Raw genomic sequence first — 14,166 nt, 5'->3', positions numbered from 1 at the left:
ATTCTGTTTTGTTTTTTAGATGACTGTATATCCGGTTCCAGTAGCCAAGGATCTGGTAAGTTGCCTTCTAAATGCTTTAGAATACGTTAATTAAATACTTTAAACTACAGTCGTGCCTTTACCAGTACCCACTATACTAAGGATCAATTTAACCTTAGAAAGATACTCACTGGCAGTGTAAAACGGCTGTTTGTTTGCAGTAGGTTATAAACAAATACTTCAGTTAACACCACACATAACCAAGAAAGTTCATCAATAAAAAAAATTACACTTGAGAATAAAATATATATACAAAAATACACACAATAAAAAAAGATTCCTACAACTATTAGACTTTTTTAATTAAAAAGCAATTCCTCAATAGGTCAAGCAGATGAGAAGAAAATATCCAAAATTCAAAGCAGACAGTGACTATAGTACCATAGTGTAGGAAGTTGGCTCTGTATGTGCTATTTCAAAGTAAGGAATAGCATGCACAGAGTCCAAGGGTTCCCCTTAGAGGTAAAATAGTGGTAAAAAGAGATAATACTAATGCTCTATTTTGTGGTAGTGTGGTCGAGCAGTAGGCTTATCCAAGGAGTAGTGTTAAGCATTTGTTGTACATACACATAGACAATAAATGAGGTACACACACTCAGAGACAAATCCAGCCAATAGGTTTTGTATAGAAAAATATCTTTTCTTAGTTTATTTTAAGAACCACAGGTTCAAATTTAACATGTAATATCTTGTTTGAAAGGTATTGCAGGTAAGTACATTAGGAACTTTGAATCATTTCAATTGCATGTATACTTTTCAAGTTATTCACAAATAGCTATTTTAAAAGTGGACACTTCGTGCAATTTTCACAGTTCCTGGGGGAGGTAAGTTTTTGTTAGTTTTACCAGGTAAGTAAGACACTTACAGGGTTCAGTTCTTGGTCCAAGGTAGCCCACCGTTGGGGGTTCAGAGCAACCCCAAAGTTACCACACCAGCAGCTCAGGGCCGGTTAGGTGCAGAGTTCAAAGTGGTGCCCAAAACGCATAGGCTTCAATGGAGAGAAGGGGGTGCCCCGGTTCCAGTCTGCCAGCAGGTAAGTACCCGCGTCTTCGGAGGGCAGACCAGGGGGGTTTTGTAGGACACCGGGGGGGACCCAAGCCCACACAGAAATTTCACCCTCAGCGGCGCGGGGGCGGCCGGGTGCAGTGTTAGAACAAGCGTCGGGTTCGCAATGGAAGTCAATGAGAGATCAAGGGATCTCTTCAGCGCTGCAGGCAGGTAAGGGGGGGCTTCCTCGGGGAAACCTCCACTTGGGCAAGGGAGAGGGACTCCTGGGGGTCCCTTCTGCAGTGAAAGTCCGGTCCTTCAGGTCCTGGGGGCTGCGGGTGCAGGGTCTTTTCCAGGCGTCGGGACTTAGGTTTCAGAGAGTCGAGGTCAGGGGAAGCCTCGGGATTCCCTCTGCAGGCGGCGCTGTGGGGGCTCAGGGGGGACAGGTTTTGGTACTCACAGTCGTAGAGTAGTCCGGGGGTCCTCCCTGAGGTGTTGGTTCTCCACCAGCCGAGTCGGGGTCGCCGGGTGCAGTGTTGCAAGTCTCACGCTTCTTGCGGGGAGATTGCAGGGTTCTTTAAAGCTGCTACTTTGGATAAAGTTGCAGTCTTTTTGGAGCAGGTCCGCTGTCCTCGGGAGTTTCTTGTCGTCGTCGAAGCAGGGCAGTCCTCAGAGGATGCAGAGGTCGCTGGTCCCTTTGGAAGGCGTCGCTGGAGCAGAGTTCTTTGGAAGGCAGGAGACAGGCCGGTGAGTTTCTGGAGCCAAGGCAGTTGTTGTCTTCTGGTCTTCTTCTGCAGGGGTTTTTCAGCTAGGCAGTCCTTCTTCTTGTTGTTGCAGGAATCTAATTTCTAGGTTCAGGGAGAGCCCTTAAATACTAAATTTAAGGGCGTGTTTAGGTCTGGGGGGTTAGTAGCCAATGGCTACTAGCCCTGAGGGTGGGTACACCCTCTTTGTGCCTCCTCCCAAGGGGAGGGGTCACATCCCTAATCCTATTGGGGGAATCCTCCATCTGCAAGATGGAGGATTTCTAAAAGTTAGAGTCACCTCAGCTCAGGACACCTTAGGGGCTGTCCTGACTGGCCAGTGACTCCTCCTTGTTTTTCTCATTATTTTCTACGGCCTTGCCGCCAAAAGTGGGGGCCGGGGCCGGAGGGGGCGGGCAACTCCACTAGCTGGAGTGTCCTGCGGTGCTGTGACAAAGGGGTGAGCCTTTGAGGCTCACTGCCAGGTGTTACAGCTCCTGCCTGGGGGAGGTGTTAGCATCTCCACCCAGTGCAGGCTTTGTTACTGGCCTCAGTGACAAAGGCACTCTCCCCATGGGGCCAGTAACATGTCTCTAGTGTGGCAGGCTGCTGGAACCAGTCAGCCTACACAGATAGTCGGTTAAGTTTCAGGGGGCACCTCTAAGGTGCCCTCTGTGGTGTATTTTACAATAAAATGTACACTGGCATCAGTGTGCATTTATTGTGCTGAGAAGTTTGATACCAAACTTCCCAGTTTTCAGTGTAGCCATTATGGTGCTGTGGAGTTCGTGTAAAACAGACTCCCAGACCATATACTCTTATGGCTACCCTGCACTTACAATGTCTAAGGTTTTGCTTAGGCACTGTAGGGGCACAGTGCTCATGCACTGGTACCCTCACCTATGGTATAGTGCACCCTGCCTTAGGGCTGTAAGGCCTGCTAGAGGGGTGTCTTACCTATACTGCATAGGCAGTGAGAGGCTGGCATGGCACCCTGAGGGGAGTGCCATGTCGACTTACTCATTTTGTTCTCACTAGCACACACAGGCTTGTAAGCAGTGTGTCTGTGCTGAGTGAGGGGGTCTCTAGGGTGGCATAATACATGCTGCAGCCCTTAGAGACCTTCCCTGGCATCAGGGCCCTTGGTACCAGAGGTACCAGTTACAAGGGACTTATCTGGATTGCCAGGGTGTGCCAATTGTGGAATCAAAAGTACAGGTTAGGGAAAGAACACTGGTGCTGGGGCCTGGTTAGCAGGCCTCCGCACACTTTCAATTCGAAACATAGCATCAGCAAAGGCAAAAAGTCAGGGGGTAACCATGCCAAGGAGGCATTTCCTTACACATAGTTATTTGCAGAATCAGCAGTAAACAATACATCCATGAGGTACACTGCAAGAATCATAGCATGTTAAAAAAGGCTAAAGTGCAGACCGATGAAATGCAAAAGTAAGTTGATAATGCAATGTCAAGAGATGTAATTAATGGCATGCCTGCTCACCAGAGGTTGCCAGAGCCAAGACTTCCTTGGTATTATAGCAGCAAAAAAAGGAGTGAATGCAGGCCATGGCACTACTCGGAGGCTGGATGGAGTACTAACTGTGCACCTATGCTTGGTAGTGTAAAATGATTGTTTATTTGTAGTAGTTTCTGTCCTGCTTGAAAAGTGTGATTCGAGGGTAAGTGACATAGTGTGTATGGAGCTTTTTCATTCATGCCCTGCCCTATTCTTGCTATAGTGTCCTGCGGGACACGTTCTAGTGCTTACTAAGTACTGTGCTACCAGTCACTTCCTTAAGGGCTGGCCTTCACTCTGACCCCACACCCATTTATCATAGGCGACAATGGTCAGGTGATCCTGACAGTAAAAAGGGGCTGGGCCTTTGTGGTTGCACAAGCAACATGGCTGTGGCCCTGTTGGCGGTTCCACAGCGACGCCTTCATGTGGTCTACTCAAGACCCGGCGCGGCCCAAGAGGTCCCCTGCCAGCCCAGCGAAAAGGGCCTCAAAGGGTATTCTGGCGTGAGGGAATCATGGCATGAGAGATCGGTCTGAAGCTGCTCCACGCACAGGTACTGAAAGGCACAGAGGCCTCCGAGTTAGACGCCCAAACACTGCAACGTCATCCCAGTCTTTGCGGGTTAGCCTTCCATGGAACCAGGGCACCGCCAAACACATTTCTGCAGTGAATTCCACAGACAGTCCTGATGCACCCTACTTTGAACTGTTAGCACCAACTCCAACACCATGAGAGCACGCAGGACTGACCAACAGTGCGTGAGTGGACAGTGATCCACCTGACCGGCTGTCACAGAATCGGGACTCCATCCACTCCGTGTTCATGTCCAGAGTCATCTGGTTAAATGACAGATGCGTTCTGTGATGCCCAGGTGCTCCCAGCTGCATATGTCCAGTGTCAGAAAATGCCTCTCTTGGTATGGTTACCCCCTAACTATTTTGCCCTTTGTTGATGCTAGTTATGATTGAAAGTGTGTTGGGATCCTGCTAACCAGGCCCCCCAGCACCAGTGTTCTTTCCCTAAACTGTGCCTTTATCTCCACAATTGGCACACTGATAAGTCCCTTGTAAATGGTACCCCTGGTACCAAGCGCCCTGTGGCCAGGGAAGGTCTCTAAAGGCTGCAGCATGTATTAAGCCACCCTGTGGACCCCTCACTCAGCACATGCACACTGCCTCACAGCTTGTGTGTGCTGGTGGGGAGAACATGACTAAGTCAACATGGCACTCCCCTCAGAGTGCCATACCCACAACCCACTTCCTGTGGCATAGTTGAGTCACCCCTCTAGAAGGCCTTACAGCCCTAAGGCAGGGTGCACTATACCACAGTTTAGGGCATAGTTGCATGAGCACTATGCCCCTACAGTATCAGTGCAGGGTAGCCATAAAGAGTATATGGTCTGGGAGTTTGTCACACACGAACTCCACAGTTCCATAATGTCTACACTTAATTCTGTGAACTTTGGTATCAAACTTCTCAGCACAATAAATCCACACTGATGCCAGTGTGGGATTTATTGAAAAATGCACACAGAGGGCAATAGGGTTAGGGATGTGCCCCCCTCCCCTCAGGAAGGAGGCACAAAGAGGATGTAGCCACCCTCCAGGACAGTAGCCATTGGCTACTGCCCTCCAGACCTAAACTCACCCCTAAATTGAGTATTTAGGGGCAACCCGGAACCCAGGAAATCAGACTCCTGCAACCTGAAGAAAGAAGGGCTGCTGACCTGAAAGCCCTACAGAGACGACAACTGACTTGGCCCCAGCCCTTCCGGCCTGTCTCCAGACTCAAAGAACCTGCACAGCGACACATCCAGCGGGACCAGCGACCTCTTAGGACTCTGAGGACTGCCCTGCATCTAAAGGACCAAGAACCTCCAGAGAACAGCAGCTCTGTTCAAAAACTGCAACAAGAAAGCAACTTTAAAGAGACTCTCGCCTCTCTCCGGGAAGCGTGGGTCTTCACACACTGCACCTGACGCCCCCGGCTTGAGTTCAGGTGAACCAACACCACAGAGAGGACCCTCAGGCGACTCCACCGACATGGACACTCTGTGTCGACCTCCCTGCACCCCCACAGCGACGCCTGCAGAGAGGATCCAGAGGCTCCCCCTGACCGCGACTGCCTGGTAACAAAGGAACCAGACGCTTGGACCAAGCACTGCACCCGCAGCCTCCAGAACCGAGAGGAACCGCCTACCAGTGCAAGAGTGACGAGCAGGCGGCCCTCATCCTAACCCAGTCGGTGGCTGGCCTGAGAAGCCCCCCTGTGCCCTGCCTGCACCGCCAGAGTGACCCCCGGGTCACACCATTGCTTTCAATGCAAGACCCGACACCTACTTTGCACACTGTACCCGGCCGCCCCTGTGCCGCTGAGGGTGTATTTTGTGTGTCTGTGTTACCTCTTCCCCCCCACGCCCCCCTCCCTCCCCCCCAGTTCTCTACAAAAAAATACCCTGGTCTGCTCCCCGAGGATGCAGGTACTTACCTGCTAGCAGACTGGAACCGGAGCACCCCTGTTCTCCATAGGGTGCCTATGTTATTTGGGCCCTCCTTTGATCTCTGCACCTGACCAGCCCTGTGTTGCTGGTGCTGTGGGTTTGGGGTTGTCTTGAACCCCCAACAGTGGGCTGCCTATGCCCAGGAGACTGAACTTTTAAGTGCTTTACTTACCTGAGAAACTAACCAATACTTACCTCCCCCAGGAGCTGTTGATGTTTGCACTATGTCCAGTTTTAAAATAGCTTATTGCCATTTTTGACAAAACTGTGTATACTACTGTTTTAATTCAAAGTTCCATACTTACCTGTGTGAAGTGCCTTACAATTTATGTACTTACCTAAATTCTGAATCTTGTGGTTTTAAAATAAATTAAGTAAATAATATTTTTCTGTACAAAAACATATTGGCCTGGAGTTAAGTCTTTGAGTGTGTGTTCTCTTTTATTGCCTGTGTGCACAACAAATGCCTAACACTACCCTCTGATAAGCCTACTGCTCAACTACACTACCACAAAATAGAGCATTAGTATTATCTAATTTTGCCACTATCAACCTCTAAAGGGAACCCTTGGACATTGTGCACATTATCTCTCACTTTGAGATAGTATATACAGAGCAAGCTTCCTACATCCAGTGATCCTGTACTGTCCTACAGACTGCCTGAAGAGACTCAGTGATGTATTGTTTGTTGTCTATTCTTTCCCACAGGTTAGGTTCGTTTAGTTCCTTTCAGTTAAGTTTGGGAGGGATGCAGTGTCCTGTGCAACACGTTCTAGTGTTTAGTAAGTACTGTGCTACCAGCCACTTCCTTAAGGGCTGGCCTTCACACTCACCCCACACCCATCCATTAGAGGCATCACCGGTTAGGTGACCCTGCCAATAAAAGGGTCCGGGCGCACATGCCCGAAGGCCAGTTGCAAATACCCCAACTATGTCTCTGTGTTATTTGTTTGCATAGCATGTGGGCCAAGGGCCCACAACACTACACTTGCTATCTCATATTTGTTCTCTTGAGTGTAGAACAGAGTTGAACAATTTGCTTTTGCAACTGACACAGATAGGTTGATTGCGCTCTTTGATTGAGCCACCTGTATTTCAATAACTATTTATTTCCTGTTTTTTCTGCCTGTTAACTCATCGTGACATTTTCTACCATGCCTCTGCAGTTTAAATGTTTGCAGCCTGTAAGTGAGTATACCAGAATCTTATTTTAATAATGATTACAACCCTGTACTCGTTAGTCTGTAACTGTATGCAGGTAATCTCCTAAACAGTATCCTGTAAGCATTCTGGTTGACAGACCTTCCACATGCAGTTAATTAATACTTGACTAACAATGTGGAAAGGGCAACGAAGTCGAAATGAACATATAAGGTGTGCAAACGAAGGAAGGGTTCCTTAATAAAGCATATTTTGTTTTTAGCTGAATGTTGCTTTTGTTCTTCTTTGAGGTTTGTATTCATGTGCAGTTCGTCCTTCTTGCTCTAATAGGGTGGTTTGGTGGCTGTTGTTAATTAGGGATTTTTTTCTTAGTCTGGGTGATATTTAAGTGATCTGCTGTGTCTGAGAGCCTCACAATGGTTGCATAAAACAGAACCTACCTACCCACCTACCTTGTGTTTATATAAAGAATCTGTATAGGGCTTTAAGGGAACCAGTATCCTTTTGAACTTCAGTATAGCGTCTGTCAATAAAATTTAGTTTTACCTTTCCTCTTGAAGATACCATCATCCTTTTCAGGGACTGTACTGCTTCTTCCACTTCTTGTGTTTGCATTTTGTATGCTCTAGTTTCTTTTTCCCTATATGGAGCATTTCTTTGGCTGCCCTCTCAGGATTGGATGGTGTCTTTTAACATAGTCCTTCATTCACTTGAGAAAGCCTCCCTGTGTTCTTGCATTGCTAAGTATGGCCTAATTTTCTAGTTTGGCAATGAGTGTCTAACTTACTGCTGCTGCCCACCCAACTAGAGCGGTGGTTTGCATTCACTTTTCTTTGGGGACTAAAATATGCTCCTATATTGTGGTTTGGTGAAATATTGTTTTACAAGCTATTTCTGAGCAGGGTAGATTTGAAGACTGGGTGAAAGTTTGGCATGCCAGCTTTTTGCAGTGAGAGCATAACCCAGGTTTCCATTCATTTGTTTGGAACTATGTCCTCACTTAAAAATACATTAAAAACACTCATCTGTTTCAGTCCTTAAGAGTTGTTGTAGTTGTTTAAAAACTGTAGAAGATGGCTGTAGAATAGTGTGCACTCGCACCTCTCCGCCACCCTAGTCCACAACACCAGCCTCATAATGGGACCTCGTGCAAGACTGCTGCATGATCCATTCAAGAGCCCCCGGACCACTGACAGAGCCTTCAGACTTGATAGCTGTACTGGGCCGGGGAACTGCTAAGGTGGCAGCCACATAGGCTTCAGCTCCCAGGCTTTGCTGCTCTTGCTCTGACACGCTGGACTCCAGAGGCGGCATTGGGGCTAATGCAGCAACGTTTGCTTAGACTGAGCCAACAGTGGATGTTACCTTCAGACGCCAGCTGTAGCGGAGGCCTCTTCCCTGACCAGGGCAGTTAGACACAGCTGACGCAGCTCATTGACACCCACAATGACTTCCCGCACCCAGCGGGTTCCCTGGGCCCCGAGCGCAGTGGAACGGTGAATACAGTAGCCCCAGAGCGGGCCAGGCATTTTATATTTGATGGCCTCCAGAACCCTCGAGCAGATGCTGCAGATGTGGGTCACCTGGCTGGCTCCTGCTGAGCACTTCAAGACTGCAGAGGCCTCGCAGTCAACATGTGGCTAATGGTGGGCACCATCCATATCCCCTGACTCCCGGGGGCTTTCCTCTCAGGATGTTTGTGCCCTGTCTGGGCCTATCAAAAGAGAAGCACTTGGACTGGGCCTTAGGTGCCTGAATAGGAGGCTAGAGGCCTGCACACAGTTTATCGTCCCTATCTGCTGTCTTGCGGTCCCTATGGGAGCCTGGTAACACTCTTTTTTTTTACTTTCCACTTAGCTCCCTCAAGCCTATCCGGCATGACATAAATGGACCGTAACATCACTACAGTGTACACCTCTGGCCTCTTGACTGTTAAGTGGGGCTAAGACTTCCTTTGGGACATCGCGACCTGCTGTCACTGGATTTTGGTGCCACTGCCCTTTCTAGTCCCGCTGCTGCACACAATATTCCTCAGTGCAGCACCCCACTGCACTATTTCTCTTGGGGCTCCCTTGCTGTGCAGTCCACTGAGCCTCCAGGCATCATGGACTTAATGTCATCAAGCCATCCTCTGGCTCAGTTAGTGACTACCCCCATCCAGTACTACCCTTAGCTTCACTCCTTGCTGACTTCCTTTACCCATACTGACTTGAGGTTCTATCACTGTGCCACACAGGGGCCCCCCAACTACATGTGTCTTGATGCTGCAACCCCTGCTTGAAAGCCAGCAAACGCTGAGGACCCCCCCTTGACATATCATGTCTCATCTACATCTTTGAAGGAGCCAGTTCACCAGCTCACCCTCCTGTTTCTCACACCAGCGCCACTTTGCACCTCTGCTCTTTCCTCCCAATGGCATCTTCTAAGCACAAACAGGACCAGTCTGTCAGATAAATGCTCACCTACTCTGCACAAGCCCCCAACAAAGACTTTGGGGACATGCTCTCAAACTACACTTAATATGAGCTAGGGAACTCAACTGATCCAGATTAGGCCCACTGAACTTGGACTTTCTTACATCTCTCTTCGACTCACTGAAGAAGGATCTCCACTCCCTAAAAAAAAAAAAAGACGCCTCACAAGATATGCAGGAGTTTTGACAGTACCTGACCTCCCTGGGAGACCATGTCTCCTCTCTGGAGGAGAACAAAACTTCTTAAGGTGAATAAGTTGAGATCCTACAGCAGGAACTTCTGCACTTCCATGAACAGCATGATGATCTCAAAACCCACACAGAAGATCCAGAAAACAGAGCCTTGAAGAACGTGGTTAGGAAAGCCATGCAGTTCTTGACCAACTCGCCTCTGGCACAGGCTGGCTAACCAGCTAACTACGCCTTTCAGCTCTGGATCATCACTTTCAGCTCTCTGTACCTGCCATCCTGTCAGAATCGACTGCAGCTTGTGTGGTGGGAGGACACCCTCCCTTTTAAGAGACTGGATCATTGACTCCCCATCCCCAACTTCGTTGGACCTACGGCCAACCATTGGCGATGGACTGTTTCATATAGTTATGATGTTTGTTCTGTTTCTTCTTTGTGGTACTCTACTCTTGGGGATACTGATTCCTTCACTGTATATAGTCTGATTGGGACACCTCTGTTTTTGCCCCAGCCTAAACACATCGTATTTAGCCCCTATACTGCCCACCTTCTTGCCTGCTTCCTTGTGCCCTGAAATGTAGCCTTTTGTTTGACCGCCTGCTCCGGACTTCAAAATAACGAGCCTCAAAGTCAGAGGCCTCAATAATCCCATTAAGCAAAACGCGGTTCTGTCTTTCTTAGAACGCCCAGGCAGTGACATATGTCTAATCCAAAAAACACACTTGTCACCCAGAGACAAACATGCATGAACGCCCGCTGGTTCCCCCCCCCCAGCTAGGTTCATCTAGCTCAAACAAACATCCATTGGTTGCCATATTATTCTCGATAGGTTTTAAGGGCAAAATACTGCACAAGGTGGCTGAGAACAAGGGTTGATTACTAGTCTAATGAATATGGATCTGCACCTTCTACTTTACCCTCATTTACATATTCGCTCCTAATGAGCAGCAGTAATTGTTCCTCACGGAGGCTCTAGACCATTCACCCTCGAAAGCCAAAGCCATCCGCAGAACTATTGTTGATTTTCTTAAATTAAATAACAACAACAAGGTAGCCTTAGCCTCCCTTTGGGTAACCTGGAAACTGGTGGTTCGTTGAATATAGCTCTATCAGCTGCAGAAAGTCATACCCTCAAGGAGCTGCAACTCATCCTTCAGAGGAAGGTGCTAGAGCTAGAAGCTATCCACAAACGCTGTGGGACCCCGCGGATTTGGAGAGAACTAGAAAGATCACGCAAACTCCTCAAATGATTACACTTAAGTAGGGCAGAATATGCCCTAGTCTATCTCATACATAAGTTTTACCTCAGTTGTAACCATTGTGGGCTTCTCCTTGCCCATCGCTTACGAGCAAAGATCCATTCGGGATCAGCCCAGCTGATTGCATACAGACTCGCCGTTTGCAGAAGCATTCGAACAGTTCTACAGCTCCCTTTACAGAGACCTTTCTGAGTCTTCTTCAGAACCATTGCAATACCTTGCTACACATCCTCCATTCCCCTTGCCACTCTCTTTGCTGACACTTTAGACAAACCGATTAGAATAGAGGAAGTCATCTCAGCCATATCTCGTTTGAAGTTGATGAAATCCCCAGGCCCAGATGAATTAATCTCTCAATTCTTCAAAACATTCTGTCAGGAACTGGCTCCAGTATTCACCTGATTATTTAACTCCTTCACTGCTACGGGTTCCCTAACGGATTCCATGCTGGAAGTCTCGATTTCAGTTATCCTTAAGCCTGGCAAAGACCCCTCACTATGTGGTTCTTATAGATCCATATCATTATTGAATGTTGATGCCAAATTATTTACAAGCATTTTAGTGCAATGCTTTAACTCTCTAATGCCCTGCCTCATCGCCCCTGATCAAGCTTGGTTTATTCCCACGTGCCAATGTGGGGGGGGGGGGGGTAACACTAGATGCATATTTCACCTCCTAGACAAAGCCTCCCGGTCACAAAAAGAATCACTAATTCTATCAGTCAATTCAGAAAAAGCTTTCAACAGAGTTCATTGGCCCTACCACTTTAAAACTTTGGAGCTCTTTAGCTTTGGTGACAGGTTCCTGCACTAGATCAAGAGTATCTATAGCTCATCTAGGGCCGGAAATTATTGACATTCAGTTTGGGGGAGAGGAACACCTTATCAGCTTATACGCTGGCGATGTGATGCTGGCCATTACAAATCCTTGGACTTCTCTCCCTTCCCTGATCATAGAGCTTCACCTTTTCAGGTTCTAGCTTCAAGGTTAATATGCAGCAATCCCAAATTCTAAACCTGACCGTTCCGCCCCAAATTGCAACCACACTCCGCTCTGAACTCCCGTTCGACTGGGCAAACGAGTCAAATTGGCAACCTCCATCCCTAAGACAGTCACACTTAACTACCCTTCCCTGCTCAAGCAAATTAGGTACGTTATTAACACTTGGGACAGACTTGCTCTTTCGTGGCTAGGCAGGGTTGCAGCTATCAAAATGATCACCCTCCCTTGCATTCTTTACCTTTTTCAAACTCTACTTTTAACTCCACCATGCCATGTTCTTTGATCGTTGCAAACTGATACTGATATTAATCTGGGGGAGGGAGGACCCCCACCTTCCAAAATCTCATATATTGCCCAACTCGCGACAGGGGTTTAGCTGCACCGTCTCTACTCCAATGCTACCAGGCCTCACAACTGCGTTACCTAGTGGAGTGAAGACGTCCTCTGACAGAGAAGCACTCTGGTTTTTCATGGACCAGGCTGTATCTGGTTCCCATATTTGAAAAGAGGCTTGGCTTCCTCGGAGACACAGGGCAAAGGGACTGTACTCCTCTCTGGTCACTAATTTGGTGTTAAAGGTGTGGGATGCTAAAGGCGGGACTAACATCGTTCCCCTCTCCAGTGACACCTATTTTAGCCAATCCAGATTTTACCCCTGAACTGTAAATAGATTCCGTCACTGGCAAGAGGGCGCTCGCAAGCACGCTAGGTGTTTCTTTGACCCTGACAGGAGCATACCCTGAGAAAGACCAAAAAAAAACGATTATGGCCTGAGAGTTGAGCACCGTATCCAATACCTCCAGGTTCACCACTGAGCTGTGCAACCAACCATTAGACCTCATGTTGCGAGACCTCTAACCCCGTTTGAAAAATGGTTACTACTTAAGAAAAAATGACATGCGCCTCATCTCGGAACTGTACTCTACTGGGGCAAGGGGCTCATAGCACCTACTATGCGGGACAGCGGAGGTGTGAAGCGGAGATCGTCAGAGCACTCTCGGATGATGACTGGGCCAACATCTTCTACAGAGCCCGACATTGTGCACATAATATGTCCTGTATTGAAACAGCATATAAAATTGTTTTGTATTGCTACCAGACTCCCGCCTGTATTGCGTCCTGGAACACAGAACACTCAAAGGAGTGCTAGCAGGGATGTGGGGCGACTGGGACCCTGGCATATCTAAAGTGGCATTTTCCGAAACTCGCTTTTGGGAGTAAATCCTTGATGAGATTGATCGATTGTTTGACATGAAGAGCCCCAGGTTCCCAGCTTACACCATACTTGGCCTTCCCCAACTCCTTGACGTTCCCACACTACTCACCGCGTGGGATGCAAACAGTTCTAGCATTAGGAGTGACATATCAGGGTAACCTTGGGCTCTGTGGAATTGATACGAGCCCCCAATACCCTCGGGTAGGTCGCTCCCCTGCTCACGCAGCGCCTCCAGTCCCTGACTGCCTTCCTCTCCTGTGAGTGTGCTCCCCCCCCTTCTTGCCCGTGTACCCCGAGTGCTTGTGCTGGTGCTGACTGAAATTCCCTTGTTCGATGGCATCTGTCGCTGTAGATACGCATGTTCTGCAATAGCTCGCCATCTGGTGTTGGGCCGGAGTGTTACAAGTTGTTTTTCTTTGAAGAAGTCTTTCGAGTCACGGGACCGAGTGACTCCTCCTTTTGTCTCCATTGCGCATGGGCGTCGACTCCATCTTCGAATGTTTTTTTTCCGCCATCGGGTTCGGACGTGTTCCTGTCGCTCCGAGTTTCGGAACGGAAAAAAATAGTTAATTTCGGAAGATTTTCGTCGGTATTGTTGCGTTCGGGATCGGCGTACTTAGATTCCACACCGCATCGAAGATCGAAGAGCTCCGGTGCCCTTCGGGGTAGTTTTTCGATCCTCCATCGGGGCCTGGTCGGCCCGACCGCGTGCTGAAGAACGCCGATGGAACGGACCCCGTTCCGTTTCTGCCCCAAATGCCACAATAAATACCCCTACACAGACCAACACTTGGTCTGCAACCTGTGCCTGTCACCTGAGCACAGCGAAGACACCTGCGAGGCCTGTCGTGCGTTCCGGTCCCGAAAAACACTCCGAGACCGTCGAGCCAGAAGACTTCAAATGGCGTCCGCACCGACAGCCCAACGGGAGTTCGAGGAACAAGAAGAGGAAGGTTCCTTCTCGATCCAAGACTCAGACTCCGAAGGATTCGACGATACACAAACCGTGAGTAAGACGTCGAAAACCACACAAAGAAACATTTACAAGGCCCAGGGGACGCCACTGCCACCAGGCCATG

The 14,166-nt window shown here is 48.5% G+C and overlaps 1 protein-coding gene across 1 annotated transcript in view; it reads left to right on the top strand.

The window, feature by feature from the left end:
* The window catches only part of MARVELD2 (MARVEL domain containing 2), a 199,243-nt gene that overhangs the window by 106,510 nt on the left and 78,567 nt on the right, over positions 1-14,166 (top strand). The window contains exon 3 of the mRNA XM_069224393.1: positions 20-55. Within this exon, the coding sequence (XP_069080494.1) occupies positions 20-55 (36 nt within the window). The remainder of the gene's footprint in view (positions 1-19; positions 56-14,166) is intronic.

Source organism: Pleurodeles waltl, chromosome 1_1 (assembly GCF_031143425.1).
Source record: "Pleurodeles waltl isolate 20211129_DDA chromosome 1_1, aPleWal1.hap1.20221129, whole genome shotgun sequence".
NCBI classification, from domain to species: Eukaryota; Metazoa; Chordata; class Amphibia; order Caudata; family Salamandridae; genus Pleurodeles; species Pleurodeles waltl.
Note: the sequence above shows the minus strand (reverse complement) of the source record. Positions and strands in the feature narration are given on the sequence as shown.